At 36.8% G+C, this 16,667-nt stretch overlaps 1 protein-coding gene and 1 pseudogene across 3 annotated transcripts; both read left to right on the forward strand.

Moving 5' to 3' along the window:
* Positions 1–133: 133 nt before the first annotated feature.
* Positions 134–3,940, forward strand: LOC113064549 (transcription factor E2-alpha-like; annotated as a pseudogene).
* Positions 3,941–9,037: 5,097 nt separating this feature from the next.
* Positions 9,038–15,865, forward strand: LOC113064944 (methyl-CpG-binding domain protein 3-like). Of its 3 annotated transcripts, none has more exons than XM_026235965.1 (8): positions 9,069–9,172; positions 11,038–11,106; positions 12,093–12,252; positions 13,072–13,209; positions 13,291–13,381; positions 14,394–14,571; positions 14,661–14,813; positions 14,911–15,865. In XM_026235965.1, exons 1-7 carry the CDS (start codon positions 9,159–9,161, stop codon positions 14,806–14,808), a joined length of 798 nt encoding a protein of 265 aa, XP_026091750.1. In that variant the 5' UTR covers positions 9,069–9,158; the 3' UTR covers positions 14,809–14,813; positions 14,911–15,865. The 3 variants fall into 3 exon arrangements, with proteins under 3 accessions (XP_026091752.1, XP_026091750.1, XP_026091751.1); XM_026235966.1 differs by having other exon boundaries at positions 9,079–9,172; positions 11,041–11,106; XM_026235967.1 differs by lacking the exon at positions 11,038–11,106 and having other exon boundaries at positions 9,038–9,172.
* Positions 15,866–16,667: the final 802 nt, after the last annotated feature.

Raw genomic sequence — 16,667 nt, forward strand, 5'->3', positions numbered from 1 at the left:
ACAACATGTACTAACTATAGGGTTTGGTTTACAGCTGTGTGTGGTATTGTGTAACACAAAGCAATACTAAGCAATTGATATGTGCTGATTACTCTCCCTTGCTGCACTTGTCTGCAGGCTGGAAGCCATCAAGATGACCGTGCCTGCCTTCCTCCCAGCAGCACCCTGTTGCAGTCCACTCATGCTCAGACACCCCACAGCCTGGAGGAGCACCAGAGGGGTTTTTAGCAGTGAGCAGCAGTTTCAATTTCTGTTTTTGAACCATCCGAACAAGTCAGCGACAGATGCAAACGCTGAGATCTGCGTGTGAGTTTCAGCGGGATGCATTTAACGATTTCCTGTCTCTGGCTTCAGGTTTGCCCGGAGGCTTGGCCCCGCCACGCATCCCTCAAACCAAATCTGACATTAAGAAGTGAAGACAAGGAAGACGATGAGAACTCCTCTGTGGCCGATAAGGTCTGAAGAAGAGAAGAAGGAAAGTAAACCATCTCGCACCAGAACAAGGTACTTTTTTAGCATTCCCCTTAAATTATGGCTGAATGGTTCTGGACCAAAAATGCTCAACCTAATGATGGTTTGAAGCAAATATTTGAACTGCCTACAACAAATGTTGTGTTTCTTCAATGTTCTTCAGGCCAGGCCTGTTTACAAAGTGTTTGGGTTGCCCCAACACCGAAAATACTGTTTTATAGTGTTCTCCATCCCCCCTTCCCAAACTCTCACATTGTTTTCAGAAAGGAGGTGTTTACCCATCAAGTCCTTTCAGGTCTATCAGACCAGGGAGAAGAGTAAGTCTATCTCCCACCATAGAGTGCATGTTTGTGAAAGACTCCGGATACACACTTGATCGCTTTTAAACGTTAAATGTCTGTGTGTTAATTGTACACAAAATGAATTCGAAGCCATTGAAAAACTAAGATGATTTTGACACAGGTGGGACATTTTCATGATGTAATTAGAATCGTCGGTTTTTCAATGCGCAGTAATCTAATCTTTTTAATTCAACATTCATCTCTTGATCTTAAAATGGGTTGATAATGATAATGAAAATGAAGTCAGCAAATTATGAAATAACATGAATGGAGGTGTACAAATTATGGGATGCTTAACTATATGAAAGAGTTTGCATGTATTCTGGACTCCAAAACTTTGAATGGCAAGTGTATATAGATGTAAAATATTTCTCTACTAAAAGTATTTTCACAAAATGAATGCATAACCTTTAAGATCAAAATGCATTAACCATGACAAAACATTTGTCAGGTGGGTCCAATCTTTTGATTAGTGCTGTATTTAAGAGATTTAATAATAAGTAATTTAATTTATACTATATATCTATAGTAATTTTATAAGTAATTTATGTTTATAACTTTACACCTAGTATACTTGAGAAGGCACCTGGACTATGAAGATATTTAATTAAAAAAAGATTTAAAATTTGTAAAAAATTGTCTTTGTACAATTTTAAAAAATGGAATTTCAGTGTTATTTCGATTATCGTCTCTTCACAGTCTAGACAATGAAGACGATGAGGATTTGCCGCCAGAGTTAAAGGTGGAGCGGGAGAAAGAGCGGCGAGTGGCCAACAACGCACGAGAGCGACTGCGCGTGCGTGACATCAACGAGGCCTTTAAAGAGTTGGGCCGCATGTGCCAGCTGCACCTGAAGCAACGATAAACCCCAGACCAAACTGCTCATCCTGCACCAGGCCGTCAACGTGATCCTAAACCTGGAGCAACAAGTCCGTGGTGTGTGTTCTCAAAATATATTTATTGAATATTTTGCAATTTTAACAAAACATTGGAACTTTGTTGCCGTGCCATGGGTGCAGCTGCGTAATATCACTGCGCCTGCTGCACTTAGCAAAGTTCCTTGATTATTACGCTGGAACGAGAGTATAGTTCCTAGCCATAACGGTCTAGAAAATTGCAATTGTCTTAGTACACGTTGTAACTACAGACACAAGTTATAAATAGGAAGAGTCAAGTTAGTTTAGTCATTTTCGAGCGAGATGCTAACGGTCTAATCAGATTCAATGATCTATGCTAAGCTAAGCTAAAAGTGCTACCGACAGGCCCGGAGATGAGCCTAATGGATTCGGAAACGGTAAAACTCAACTGATTAACTCAAGGGGAGTTAGAAAATGACTGAAAATTATTTTCAAAAAAAGTGTGTTCCTTTAACAGAAAAATTTATTTTAAAAGGTTTGACATTTAGATTAAGGCTTATTTTATTAATTTAATGCGTTTTAATAAATGGAAAGATACACTTTTCTAAAATTGAATATTGGACTTGTCTTTAAGTGAATGAATCGTTCATTTTCTAATTACAATCTTTTTCATCCAGAACGCAACCTGAACCCAAAAGCGGCATGTCTGAAGCGACGTGAAGAGGAGAAAGTGTCCGGGGTGGTAGGAGACACTCAAATGCAGCTGTCCGGACCGCATCCAGGACTGGGAGGAGATGGGCGCATGTGATCATGTGGTATGTTAATGTCCATTTAAACACTGCCTCACTTTGTGTAACTAATTATGCAAACACTTTTTGGTCACTAGTTAGATTTTTTCACTAATGTTGTTACTTATTAATAGAATACAAACTAATGTTGTTACTTATTAATAGAATACAATGGTTAGACACCACAAATTAGAGACGCATGGTATCACTACTGTATCGATTGTCAGTTGTAAGTAGAATTTATCTACAATATTTTGTATTTAAAAATGCATGCCTATTATCTTTTCCATTGTATTTAAAAACTAATGTAAACAAACACATTAGGTTTTAATAATGCATTAGTAAATGCTGAAATTAACATTAACTAAGATCAATAAATGCTGTAGAAGTATCGTTCATGCTTAGTTCATGTTAACCACTGTTAACTAACAAACCTTATTCTAAAGTGTTACCAAAGTAAAATCTGAATTTTAATATCTGCCATTAATTAGCCATAACATTTCAATCATTTTACACTTATTGGTCAAAAAACCTGTGTTATTTTAGTACTATTTATGTAATATTGTAGTATTTAATAATATTTTAAATGAGCTTCTTTGTATTTTCAGTTCTATTTTTAGCTTCATTTTAGTAATAGTGTTGTGTGTTTTGTCATTTGAGTAGTTTTATTATATTTATAAGTAGCTTAAATTATTTTTTAATTCAGTGTTAGTAATTTAGTACTTTTCACCTTATATATTTAATATTTTATTTTGGAAGCAATTGTTAATATTAGTTAACTATATTAATATTGAAAATAAATGGGTTAAAAATAAACCCTAATAGGTTTTACTAATATTTAGTTTTACTTTCAACATTTACTAATATGTACAGATCAATATTTGTTAATATCTTAAGAACTTAAACTGACGTAAACAACAAACAGTTGCATTTATTCACTAATGTTAAAAAAGATTTTAAAATTCTCTATCAAACGCATTGTACATTGTTCATTCATGTTAGTTAATGCATTAACCAGCATTAAGTACTTAGTCTAAAGTGTTACTTTTATTTTAAAGTAGTTTTATTAAAATTACTGAAATGATTTTTAATAGTTTTGGTTAGCTGTAACAACACAGATTTGAAGTCCCTAAATGAAATCTCTGTTTTCTATCCCCAGATCAGTGAAATTTCTTGGGGCTCCTGGAAGAAGTGACCTTGAATCTCTTCCACCGTTCTCATCCTCTCTGTGTGCATCTAGTGACTTCCACGAAATCAGAGATGCACCCTCCAAACAACCTTTTGGACACACGAATCGACCCACCAAAACTGACACAGCAGATTTTGTCCGTGATCACTCTAGACCGCAATTACCAGCAAAAATGTGAAAAAACTTTCTCAGCTCATTTTGTATTTTTCTGCTTCCATAAAACAATGGATCATAGAAATAGACATGTTCTGACCACAACTGACGTTTTTTTTTTTTCACTGCAGAAAGAATTTTGAACAAGAGACGAGAAAGACGTCAGTTTAATCATGGATTTGTGCCTAATTGTTACGTTTTATAAAAGACTCAAACTGCTTACTTGTACGGAACAAAAAAAAGTTTGGGAGTTGGTTGTATATGAGGATTTTTTTGTTTTTGTCATTCCCTTCTGAAAGGTACAGTCTTACATGCGTTGTGTAACCAAACCCCAAGAGAAGGGCGAACCTGTGGTGCTTTTGAGGACGGCATATCCCAGCATGCCACTGCTGTGTGGGCCAGGGCTCTTCTGGAAAGGGAGAAAAGCACACGGGCCATCGCAGCTCTCCAGACTGTTTTATCTTTTTGGAAAACATCACGAATCATCAGCTCTCACGATGCCATTGACTAGTTCAGCCAATCAGAAGAACCCGCATCATAAAGGAGCGTGAGCTTCTGTCACTTTGACAACAATTGCTTGGATTGCATTGCGTTCCCAGGCACGAAATTGCCAAGTTGATCTTCAACTTCTTTATTTTAATTTTATTTTCTCTTGCCAGAACATGTTCATCACTCGCTTGCACCGTTTCATTGTTGCCAAAAGTCTGAAAGCGTACACATGTCCACCTCACACATATGTAATGGATATTATTTCAATTTGAGGGGGAAAAAAAAGTAAGAATATATATATAAATATATATATTTTTGTTAGTCTATACATTGTAGATTTCTAAATAACAAAAACGTATTCACTTAAAATGTGGAGAGTCTATAGCGCAAGTGAACGCTAAAGAGAAGCGTCGTACGATTGAAAAACGAAACAAAACCCCACTTATATTTTCACAAATGTAAGCTTTGGGTGAGGCGACCCATTGTTACTTTTATCCCAAATGCCCCCTGATAGCACTACGCTAACGAAGAAATTATAAAGAGAATTGATAATGAAGGTTCGGGCCGCGTCGAGGTTTAAATCCTCGCAATAATTTCCTGATTTCAGGGAACCGTACGTCAACAGAAGTGTTCTTAGGCAAAGGTGTTCAGTGTTCACCATCATTTCAGTCTTGCCAATGCACATAATGCAACCTGTTTGAAATGTAATATTCAAATGTACGCACTCTCACGTCTCCATAAGACTGGCTTACTGTGAGTTTAGTTGATTCATACGGTCATTTCAAAGTGTACGTCCTCAATTTTTCGTTGTGTGCGCGAGATAATGTTCCCCAGTGGTTTGAATTATGTATGTAGGAAAAAAGTGGTGATATAACATGTAATTGTCCACAATGTCCACAATGGATATGATTCTTGAGTAATAACATTTCACCGTAAGGGGGATACTGGACTTAGGTTGTCCTAAAGTATAATGGAAACATAATATAAATTCTTGATAAAGATAAAAAGTTGTTGAACATTTATATATCGTGGCCTTCTTATTCTCAAGACTGTCATTTTTGAGAGTGATGCCTTGTCAGTGCCTAAACTTACTTTCATTTCGAAATGCAAAAATGTCCTTTTGGTTTAGTTTTTCTTTTCTGAAAGCATCGTTGTAGTATTTAATCTGTAATTTAGAAACCTTGTAGACTTTCATCCTCATTATTATGCTGTGTGCGCGCACCTTCTTTGGCAATTTTAGGATTCTCGTTCCTGTCATCTTTGAATCGACTAGGTTTTTGCTTTCAAGACGCTAGTGTCCTGTGATTTGTGAAGGACACGAGAAAATCGAAGGATTTTTGTTGATCCATCAGTTGGGGGCCGGAAACACTGACTGTTTTGAGTGATTCTCGATTCTTTCAGCGGATACTATCTGAAATGAGTGTTCATTTTGAAAACATCTAAAAAATATTTGAGTGCTGGACTTGTTTTTGCTTCTCCCTTAATGCTTTTAGATGCTGAAGGAGGGTTATCGTGTCATCTAAGATTCACCTGCCTGAAATGACTTTCTTTTTATCCCTGAAGCATCGTCTCTTGAATGTCCAACTGAGTGAACATTCATCGTGTACCGAAGTAAGATTGCTGCCCATGATTTCCATCAGAATTGGAGTAGGGACATGAACAATACTGCTGTTGTGTCTTCAGAGTGCCTCCGGTTTTTTGTCATTATTATTTTTTTTGTCTTTGTTTTTTATAAATATATAAATATATATATAAAGTAGGTATTGAGAACTGTCCTGTATATAACAGTAATGTAGCAATAAATGTGCCATTTTTAAATAACAGAATTATACTTTTTTTTTTTCAATGTCTTGCATTGGATCTTGTATACCTTCAAATGAGTTAAATAAAAAAACCTTGTAATAAACGTCTTACCATTGCGTGCCTTTTCCAAAAATACTTTAAGTAAAGAAAAGTAAGAAGGGAGCATGGTGATTATTATTTTTCTATCATTTATCGAATGGTTAACAATATGAAGAAACAAAAAAATCGTTCTGAAAATGAGCTATATGTACCCCAGTATCGTTATCATCATATAAACGTTATATTGGTGTGAACCGTCTTCTAAAAGAGTCATAACTCACTAAACGTTGCAGAGCAAAACTGAATATCTTGCAAAGATTTGATGCCACATACCTCAAACTGCTCAGACTAGATATTTCTCAGGTAACTCTTAAACTTAAACTTAGTTTTTAGGTGAACTGATCAAAATCTGTAGGCTACACATTAACTCCAAATAGCTAGCTAATGTTATGCCGCTGCTAGCCATTTTAACCAGATCTTGCTATTTTTGTGCTTTATTTTATTGAACAATTTGTCAACATGCATTAGAACGGTAGGAGCAGGTGTATAAAAGATAAATAGAATCTTTATCTATTGTTTAAAAAACAATACAAAACAAATTAATAAAATGATTGAAAATGAAATGGGCTTTTCTTGTAAATTATGTTTTTTAGTTGAAAAAAGTTTTATAGCATTTTGCTTTATAGCATTCACACTCTAAAAATCTGTTTTATGCATATACAGTCTCCTCAGTTACAGTCAATCTCAGACTGGATTTAATAAATAGTTAACTAGAATATGTTAACTAAGTCAAGCAGCTCATCTGATATTTTTAGCATGTTTCCACTGTAAAGTCTTAATTGCATGTACTGCTATGGTCGAATAATACTTAATATTGTATTAATGGTGTATTATCAGACTGCAGATAGCTAGCATGTCTTGCTAATAAGTTGTTGTCTTTCTGTACTGGTAGAGTTCATCACTCTGTTTGAGTTTGCACAGTTTAGCATAAAATATGTTGTATTTACTCATAACTGTTATATTCTGTTACTTTTGTGAAAAAAAAAGCTTTTTCTCCTTGCACCTGTCATAACATTCAGTTTTGATTTATATATATTCCCTGCACTTAATCACCTTTATGTTGACGGAAATCAGTGCCTCTTGTTTTTAACAAAATAAGAGAGATCATACTAAATGCATGTTATTTTTTATTTAGTACTAAAAATATTCGGAATTTAAAGCTCAAGGTAAATTGTACTTAATTTGTGTTCCAGGAAACATACAAGTATTTGCTGTTGCTTACGAAGGGCAGGACTAAATAATAAAAAAAAATATATATTCCATCAATATAAAAATTTGGACATCTTCAGTCTTCAAAAGTTTTCACCCCCCAACGTTTAATGCATCTTGTTTCCCTCTGGAGCTTCGTGAAAGTTTGAACCTTAATTTATTATTAACCTTAATAGTATGATCTCTCTTATTTTGTTAAAATTATTCACATTTTCACAGATTCTGCAAGGGGTTCCCAAACTTTCGCATGCCACTGTATATACAAAAAAAGTTACCATGGTTTCTTCCTCAGAAGTGCATTAACATTCGCAATGCCATCGATTTATTTAATAATTAAGTAAATGTAATCCCTTGATTTACCTTTGTCTTTACCCAGGAAAGTCGTGGTATTGAAGGTGGAGAGAGAACTGTACATGCACTCCCCACCTACAATTCCTGCCAGTCCCCGAGACTCGAACTCACAACCTTTTGACTGCCAGTCCCCGAGACTCGAACTCACACCCTTTTGACTGCCAGTCCCCGAGACTCGAACTCACAACCTTTTGACTGCCAGTCCGCGAGACTCGAACTCACAACCTTTTGACTGCCAGTCCACGAGACTCGAACTCACAACCTTTTGACTGCCAGTCCCCGAGACTCGAACTCACAACCTTTTGACTGCCAGTCCCCGAGACTCGAACTCACACCCTTTTGACTGCCAGTCCACGAGACTCGAACTCACAACCTTTTGACTGCCAGTCCCCGAGACTCGAACTCACACCCTTTTGACTGCCAGTCCCCGAGACTCGAACTCACAACCTTTTGACTGCCAGTCCCCGAGACTCGAACTCACAACCTTTTGACTGCCAGTCCCCGAGACTCAAACTCACACCCTTTTGACTGCCAGTCCCCGAGACTCGAACTCACAACCTTTCGATTGCCAGTCCGACTCTCTAACCATTAGGCCACAACTTCCCATTTACACAGTGCACCTTTAAAAATAAATAAAAATAGTAATAATAAGGTTATAATATCTTACATGATTTAAAGAACGACTGAAGTGTAGACATTAGTTACCCATTCTTAATACGAAAGTCCCAAAAAGTTGCTCAAAAAGTTGCCCTATGTATTATCAGTCGTACAGTATTGCAGTATTACCATGTAGTATTACAGTATGAACAGTAACTTGAAGCGGTTATCATGGTCATTTCTGTACGCGACAAGGCAACTAAATACATCTGCAAGCTCTGCTGTGTACAAACATCTAATAGATGTCTTTAAGATGTAAGTTTGACACACATCCTAAATCACAAACATCTTAAAGACATCTTCTTAAACGTTTATATTACATCTGATAGGAAACGTCCTATAGTATTGCAGGTGAGCAAACACTCTAAAAAATACATCTTTCAGATGTAAATGCAGACCTTAATGTTCCCTCAATGTTCCTTCAATGAGGGAAGCGAATTCACTGAATGCAGCCTGCAACATTTACTGTAAAGTAAAAATTACCTGTATGATATTAAAATGCATTTTCTTAGAATAAAAAGCTAAAAACAAAAAACAAATTTGCTACATGAAAACAAAACGGTGCATTGTATTGCCATCATGTGGTTTATGGTTTACCCGACTAAAGCAGGGCTTTGTCTCGTTAAGTCAACACTAATCGGGCATAAAGTCTTTCATTTGTCTCATTGAAGGGGGAGGGGAGTGAAAGTATAGAGGAAGAGAGGGGGATTTAACATTCACTAAAAAAGGCGACACCAGCAGAGAATGCGCGATGGAGAAAAACGAGTAAGTACATAACTGATTTAATATTGCGAACGTATTAAATCGAGAACAGCGTATGCATTTATCGTCATGCTGGTTTACGAGCACAGCGATCGCGTTTGTTAATGTGAGTAGACTAGTTACACCGGGGCTGACGTTACTAGTTTGCGCAGTGCTTTCAATCGGCGATGGTCTTAAAGAAAGAAAACGCGTTTGTCGTACGATAAACTAATTAATGTAACAAAGCGACCTGTACGGCTACATGTATAAACATATAAAATGAAGCATTTGGAAGCGTGGTTTGTCTTAACATGAAACTAGCTAACAATAATAATAATAAACTGTTTATCTAACCTTGTTTTAACGTCGCGCGGGACCAGGTGCAGCATCTGTCTGCGTTCCGCGATTTTCATTTTAGTGCAGGATGTTCCTAACATACGTCGTTTTTTTTAAATATCTTTTTATACCAAGCATAGTCTTTCATTCAGTTTCATAAAAGATTTGTTCCAAAATGTCACCGGTTTTACTAGTAATGCATTTGTTTACATTCGCAACCACGCTAAATATGGCTCTGTGGTGACACAACGAAGAGATGCCATAGTTGCAGCATTGTCTGCGACGAAAATACGCATGCATTTATTATTCCATGAGTGCCACTACAGGGTTATGACATCTGGATCATAGTTCTGGATGATGCATGAGGCAAAAGAACAGCCTATTTTCCAAGCGGAGGAATCTTCCATTGAGCAGAAGAGCCCTCAGTGATGCGGCCACGGTGCGGCGGAACGTTTTGCAAAGTGACAAAGCAAAGCAGCATTATTGAAAATAGACACTGCATTGCTACAGAGAGGTCTTTTGTTGGTGTTATTTATCAAAAACATAATATTATAAGTATGCCACATATGGACTCTCTGTGGATTGAAAAGTGTGAATCCTGGGATTGAGGAGGGAAAGCCATGTGTGTTATGAGCACAGAGGGGGGATTGTCCTGTAAAAGTAGGCCCAGCTGTGGAGAGGATTTGGTGTGCTTTATTTCAGAAGGGGGTGGGGGTGCATGTCAATTGAGCATGTGAATGCATCCATATTGAATTGGCTCTTTTTTTCCCTAAGGATTCGGCTAGACCGGTTCACAATTACAAAACGTTATTTTACAGGTTTGTCAAAGACTTTAAGTCTAAATATCAGCCGAAGGAGAGAGAGTTGCACTAAAGTGAACTAAATGTATGTAAATTAATACATACAGTAAAAATTGCATTGCCTTTGTCTGCAGTGGAAACCACAGCAACAGCTGATTTTTCATTTTTATTTTTATTTTAAAAAAAGCTGTTTAAAAGTTTCAGACAGTAGTGTTGGAAAGCCACATTCGTTTTAACATAGTAGTTTTGACACTGAGTGTTGAAATAAGTTTGCTTTACTAATTCATTTGACAAACTTTGTGCTTGCAATAAATACTTTATTTTAAATTAATTTTCCAAATGGTTTGCAGAAATGTTACATTTGCCTCGTTTATGACTCATAACACATAACAGATTTGAATCACCATTCAAAAGAACCAGTTTAAATGAATTACATGTTTAGATTGGTTTTTATAACGATACATTTAACAAATGATGTCTCGTGGTCTGAATTTCAGAATGTCTCTGGATTTACCGGCAATGCATTTCTTAAAATTCAGAATTCCTGACTGCAGCATTCTCAGTGAAAAAATATGCATACATACACTGTTTATGGAACTATGATTCATTTGGATCTTCCATTTTTCAATTCCATTGGCGTAAGCAACTGTCAAGTTGAACTTATTCTCTGTCTCATGGTCTGAATAAATCTATTTTCAGAGAATTCCCAACCAACAACATGTCATAAATAGACATGACTCTTCTTTTTTTTAGCAGAGGTGAGGAAGAAGAGGAAGAACAGAGGCGAGAGAGGGGGGAGGCAGGTCGTTTGTATAGTTTGTGGTATCGTATTACTTAATCAATTAAAAAACCATCTATGTTGTTACATGTTTGCACGCCTTGACAAGCTTGAAGAGCCATCGACTAAAACCAAAAAAGTTTGTCCAGAGTTGTGCATGAACTTGAAACAAGCACGAAATCTTCATGGTATCATCACGCAGAATTTTCAGTGAACCCATCTCTGCATCAAACCTGCGCCAACTAACTTTTAACAGAGGATTGTGATCGGAAAGGACTGTGGTTGTTTCATATGCAGAAGTGCATCTGCTTAGTGAAGAACATCAGCTGAGATCTAGACAAACAGTATTCCTATTATCTCAAACTATTCGCAACAGATGTAAACATTTGGCAGAGAAGATTGACGGGAGCAGCTTACAGAGCTTTCTTAAAAGAAAGTCATCTAGTGCAAGTGCTTGAAAAGCCTAGACATGGTACAGGATTGTATTCACACTACATTTATAATTTAATTGTGTTTAAAAGTGAGAATAGATCAAGAATCGTTTTTTTTAGAGCAAACATGCAGCATTAAATTACATTTTGTATATTATTATTATTACTTTAAATTAGGTTTCAATTATTTTAAATGCAATTCATTATTTTAGATTTAATTCTACAAGAATAAAACAGGTATTTGCATTAAAATTGTGAAATTTGTGTCAATTCATGCGTGTTTTAAGCATTAAAGTCACATTTTGAATGTGATTTTAATGCGGTCATAATTGTCAGTGTGAACAGGCAGAAAGCATTCTAGTCCTCACGGTATTCATGTTCTAAAAACACTGTCATTTTGTCATCACAGGCTTGGGATTTATCAAAATTCGTTCCAAGTGAGGCATTGTCATTGTCATTGTCATTGTTTGCGTATATCGTGTGTGTTAATATATCCGTATGCAACTGCTGTCACCACAACCCATTCTCTTACCAAATTTGCATCCATACGGGGTTAATCAGATCTCTGAGATGTGTCCTATTTTGCCCCCCCTCGCCAGCCCCACTGGGAAGAAGTTCCGGAGCAAGCCTCAATTGGCCCGTTACCTTGGCAACTCCATGGATCTCAGCTCCTTTGATTTCCGCACAGGCAAGATGCTAATGAGCAAACTGAACAAGACCAGACAGAGACCCCGATATGACAACAACAGCCAGACTAAGGTAAGACGACTGCAGTAAATAGTCATTTCAGAAATGTTACTTGAACAAATGTTTTCATATACACAAAAACATATTGGAAGAAATGTAGCATTACATCAGTTGCTCAGCAATGGATCCTCTGCAGTGAATGGGTGCCGTCGCAATGATAATCCAAACAGCTGATAGAAACATCACAATAATCCACACCACTCCAGTCCACCAGTTGAAATCTTGTGAAGCAGTGTGTTTGTAGTAACAAGTCTTCTTACTTTAGAGTCTTATATCTACAAATACTGCTTAAAAAGTAATCTCGTCTAAATCAGGAGAGAAATATGCTTTTTACAAGCGTAAATATATTGGTGGATTTTGATGGGAGAAGACAAGAGGATAGACTTTTTCACAGGAGGAAGTGATATTATAGATAAAGACTTTTGTCCAGAAGCAACAGTTAAAAAAGAAAAGAAAAAAGCCTTAATGATCGATTTGTTTCTCACAATCATGCAGCTTTTCACTTCATAAGATTGTAATTGATGGACTTGAGTCGTGTCAGTTACTTGTGGATTATTGTGATGATTTTATCAGCTGTTTGGACTTTTATTTTGACGGCACCCATTCACTGCAAAGGACCCATTGGTGAACAAGAGATGTTATGCTAAATCTAAGCATCTTGGATAGTCTTAGGGTGAGTGCATGACCAGTAAAACTATTTCTTTAAGGCTATTTCAAACCAGTTTAGCTGGTCAAGCTGGTCTGCCTGCAACAATATCCAGTAAAAGACCAGCAATTCCTATCAACAAACAGCTTTTCGTCAGGGTAATAAAAGATGTTATGTTTTAATAGGGTAAACCCGACCTGAATACGTCCCTCCCAGTACGACAGACGGCCTCCATCTTCAAACAGCCTGTCACAAAAGTTACCAACCACCCCAGCAATAAGGTTAAAACTGACCCACAGAAGGCCATTGACCAGCCCAGACAGGTAATACTCCTCTAGGTTTTATTCGTTAATAATAGTAGTTTCTCATAGCGGCACAATGCTAATATACTTTTTCATCTACAGCTTTTTTGGGAGAAGAAGTTGAGCGGCCTCAATGCCTTTGACATAGCAGAGGAGTTGGTGAAAACGATGGATCTCCCCAAAGGCTTACAAGGTACATCTGTGCAAGACGAAGAACTTCACCCAAGTGTGTTTGTTTTAATCGAGAATAAACGAAGTCAACATTCCATTGCTTTGTGGAATCTGAAGAGAACGAGAGAAGCAAACAGAAAACGAATCAAAAGTAAGCCAGAGTACATAAACAACAGCAGACAGGGCCCAAACAGAGAGCACTAACACCAAACAGGTGAACACAGCCAGGCCAGGGTAAGAAATAACTGGGACGATTTCAAAATAAAAGACAATATGTGAATGTCAAAATAAAAGCGCAGCATGTTTTGTTTGACAATTTGTTTTTATTTTAAACAAAACATATATATATATTTATAAAATATAATATTAATATAAATATGCAAAAATGATTAAATATTTAAGAATTAAGAAATGTAAACAGATTTATATTTAATGAAAAAGAAAAACTACCTTTCAAACATTTTAGGTTGGTAAGATTTTTGGATGTTTTTGAAAGAAGTCTCTTATGATCATCTGATCAAAATTACAGTAAAATATCAATGTTGTAAAATACGATTACAATTTAAAATTAATTTTTTTCTAATTTGAATATATTTGAAAAATGTAATTAATTCCTGTCATGCAATGCTGAATTTTCTGAATTTTCTGAATTTTCATCCACTAGTCTTCAGCAAAACAGAAATAGTAATGCTCAGAAATAAGTTTAATATGCTAAATTGCAGCACAAGAAGCATCTTATTATTATTTCGTATTATCAGTGGGGGGTTTTTGTACAATTTTTCAGGATTCTTTAATGAACAGAAAGTGTGTTTATATTTTGTCCAGACTCCAGAGTAGTGCCAACTAACTTAGAACAGCATTTATTTGAAAAAATAATCTTTTGTAATGTGTTTTTATTCTCACTTTAGTCAATTTATTGTGTGCTTGCTGAATAAAAGTATTCATTTCTTTTATGAATTTCTTGGAGCATCATAATACGATATCTAGAATATGTCAAATGGTGGTGATATTGAAGGAATTTGATAATATTTAAGGAGTGGGCCCTGGCTGCACAGATAAGACCTTGTTGTCAGCTATTGCCAGCGCTCTTCACACCAGTGCGGCCCCCATCACGGGCCAGCTGTCCGCCGCTGTGGAGAAGAACCCCGGAGTGTGGCTCAACACGGCTCAGCCTCTCTGCAAGGCCTTCATCGTCACAGACGAGGATATCAGGTATTTCAGACCTTTGAACGATGCACAGTATCATATGTGTGTGTGGGATACTGATGCCAGACTGATGCAGTTGAATTCTATGGTCACAGGAAGCAAGAGGAGCTGGTGTACAGCGTGAGGAAGCGTTTGGAGGAGGCTCTGATGGCTGACATGTTGGCTCATGTTGAGGAAACATCTAGTGAGGGTGACGCACTCAAACAGGAGGGGAATTGCAATGATGATAAACAGGAAGTATAGCAAAGGTAAGCAAATAGCTGAAGAAAATGTACTCTTTCTGCTATTAATTCAAGAAGGAAATAGACGCAGAAACTGAAATCTCTCTTTTTTTCTTCTTCACAGGGCATTCAAGTGTTGTCTGAATTACCTGCACATGAGTTTCCCAACACAACCGGATGCTCGCTGATCAACAAACCAAACCAATCGCTGAATATCCATGTGCGCCCACCAGTTGGGATCTCGCAGAGACTACATTTTCAGGCATTGTTTCTGTTTTTGTATTTCAATTTTTTTTTCTATTTGGAACATTTTCGAAAAGAGCAAAATGTTCGAAAAGTTCAGCAGTTGAACTGCCTTCTGTATTAAATGTTTTGAGGTTTTGTTTTTTTGAAAGAGGGGGTATTTGGATTTAATAGGGACATGACAATCAAGTCAAAAATACAGTCCTCTAGTTCTAGTGGGTGCTAAACTTTGTCACAGACGACCTAAACTGATCAGTTGATTATTCTCTGTGACTTAACATGTTTAAAGCTCTGTCAAAGAGAGAAAGGTATGTTTGTGGGGGAAAAAAATGTACTTTCTCTCTTATTTTCACCTATTTTACTCTTTCTTAATCAAACCAAGGTGCAAATCAGTATTATGCTGTTTAAATTCAGTATTTTCTGTGTGTTATTCTCAATGTTTTATTGGGGATATAAGGCACTGATAAACTATTACAAAGTTTGCAGGTATGGCTTTGTTTTATGTCAGGTTTTTTTTTTTTTTTTTCAACTGATCTGGTGCTTCTTAAAACTGTCCGATTTTTTCCTTATAAGCTATTCATACTCGGCACTAAAAAATAATTCGACAGTCTGAACCTGAAATTGCAATGTGAATGGTGATTCATAAAACGTGACACGTGATTCACATAAAGTGATGGGCAAACATCATCCTGAGAAAAGCAACTTAATTAAATGTAGCCGGGCGAATAAAGTATGTTTTAAAAAATAAAAAAAGTTTTGTTCATAGCCCACAGCAGCACACCGATGTTCATGTTCCCTCCTGCGTTTCTTAAAATAAAATGTTCTTGTGTTGAATATCTAGGTTGTTTCTTTCTTTAATTATCCTACGGGAGTTGTACGAAACAGAATATTTCTTTGTGTTTCATTCGAATGATCATTTATTTGCTATCAACTTGTTTGCACTACAGTATTTATGCTGATGGAGGAGAAAGAGTGTCATTGGGGTGGGATAGAATCAATTTCCTTGGTATCCACATCTTGAGACATAATAATGAAGTGAAGTGATATGTGGATAAGTATGATGTGACCCATACTCGGAATTTGTGCTTTGCATTTAACCCATCGAAGTGCACACACACACACACACACACACACACACACACACACAGTTGTAAACACACAAGAGAGCACTAGTTATTCACTCACCCACTGACAAATCCTGCTTGACCTGAGAATCGAACCAACAACCTTTGGGTTAGAAGATCATAATCAAGCCTGTAGACTGTCATGACCAATCTTGCTCATAGAAGGCTGTCTTCCTGCACAGTTTAGTTCCAGCACACCTGCCATGGACTTTCTGGTAGTCCTGAAGATCTTGAATAGCTTGTTTAGGTGCATGAAGCACACTGCACCAATTCATTCCTGAATTGTTTTTGAAATCCGACCGAATGACATGCCAGAATGTTTCAGTTTTCAGGCCTACACTTTTGAAATTTGAATGTTTGGGTGATATTAATTAGCAATGTAATGGGAAATAAGGATCACACACAACATAAAAATTGGACTTGCCACAAACTGCCACATACTGTTGATTATGATCAGTATGAAAATCTTCTGTTGTCTCTCGGGGGCGTGTGTGGGTGCCAGACCCAGAAGCTG

Source organism: Carassius auratus, chromosome 47, assembly GCF_003368295.1.
Source record: "Carassius auratus strain Wakin chromosome 47, ASM336829v1, whole genome shotgun sequence".
Lineage (NCBI taxonomy): Eukaryota > Metazoa > Chordata > Actinopteri > Cypriniformes > Cyprinidae > Carassius > Carassius auratus.

Excerpts from the sequence above, each read along its gene's own strand:
- LOC113064944 (XM_026235965.1), top strand. Across the intron at positions 11,107-12,092 it reads GGTCGTTTGTATAGTTTGTG|CCCCACTGGGAAGAAGTTCC; the intron begins GTATCGTATTAC and ends CCCCCTCGCCAG. Across the intron at positions 12,253-13,071 it reads ACAACAACAGCCAGACTAAG|GGTAAACCCGACCTGAATAC; the intron begins GTAAGACGACTG and ends ATGTTTTAATAG.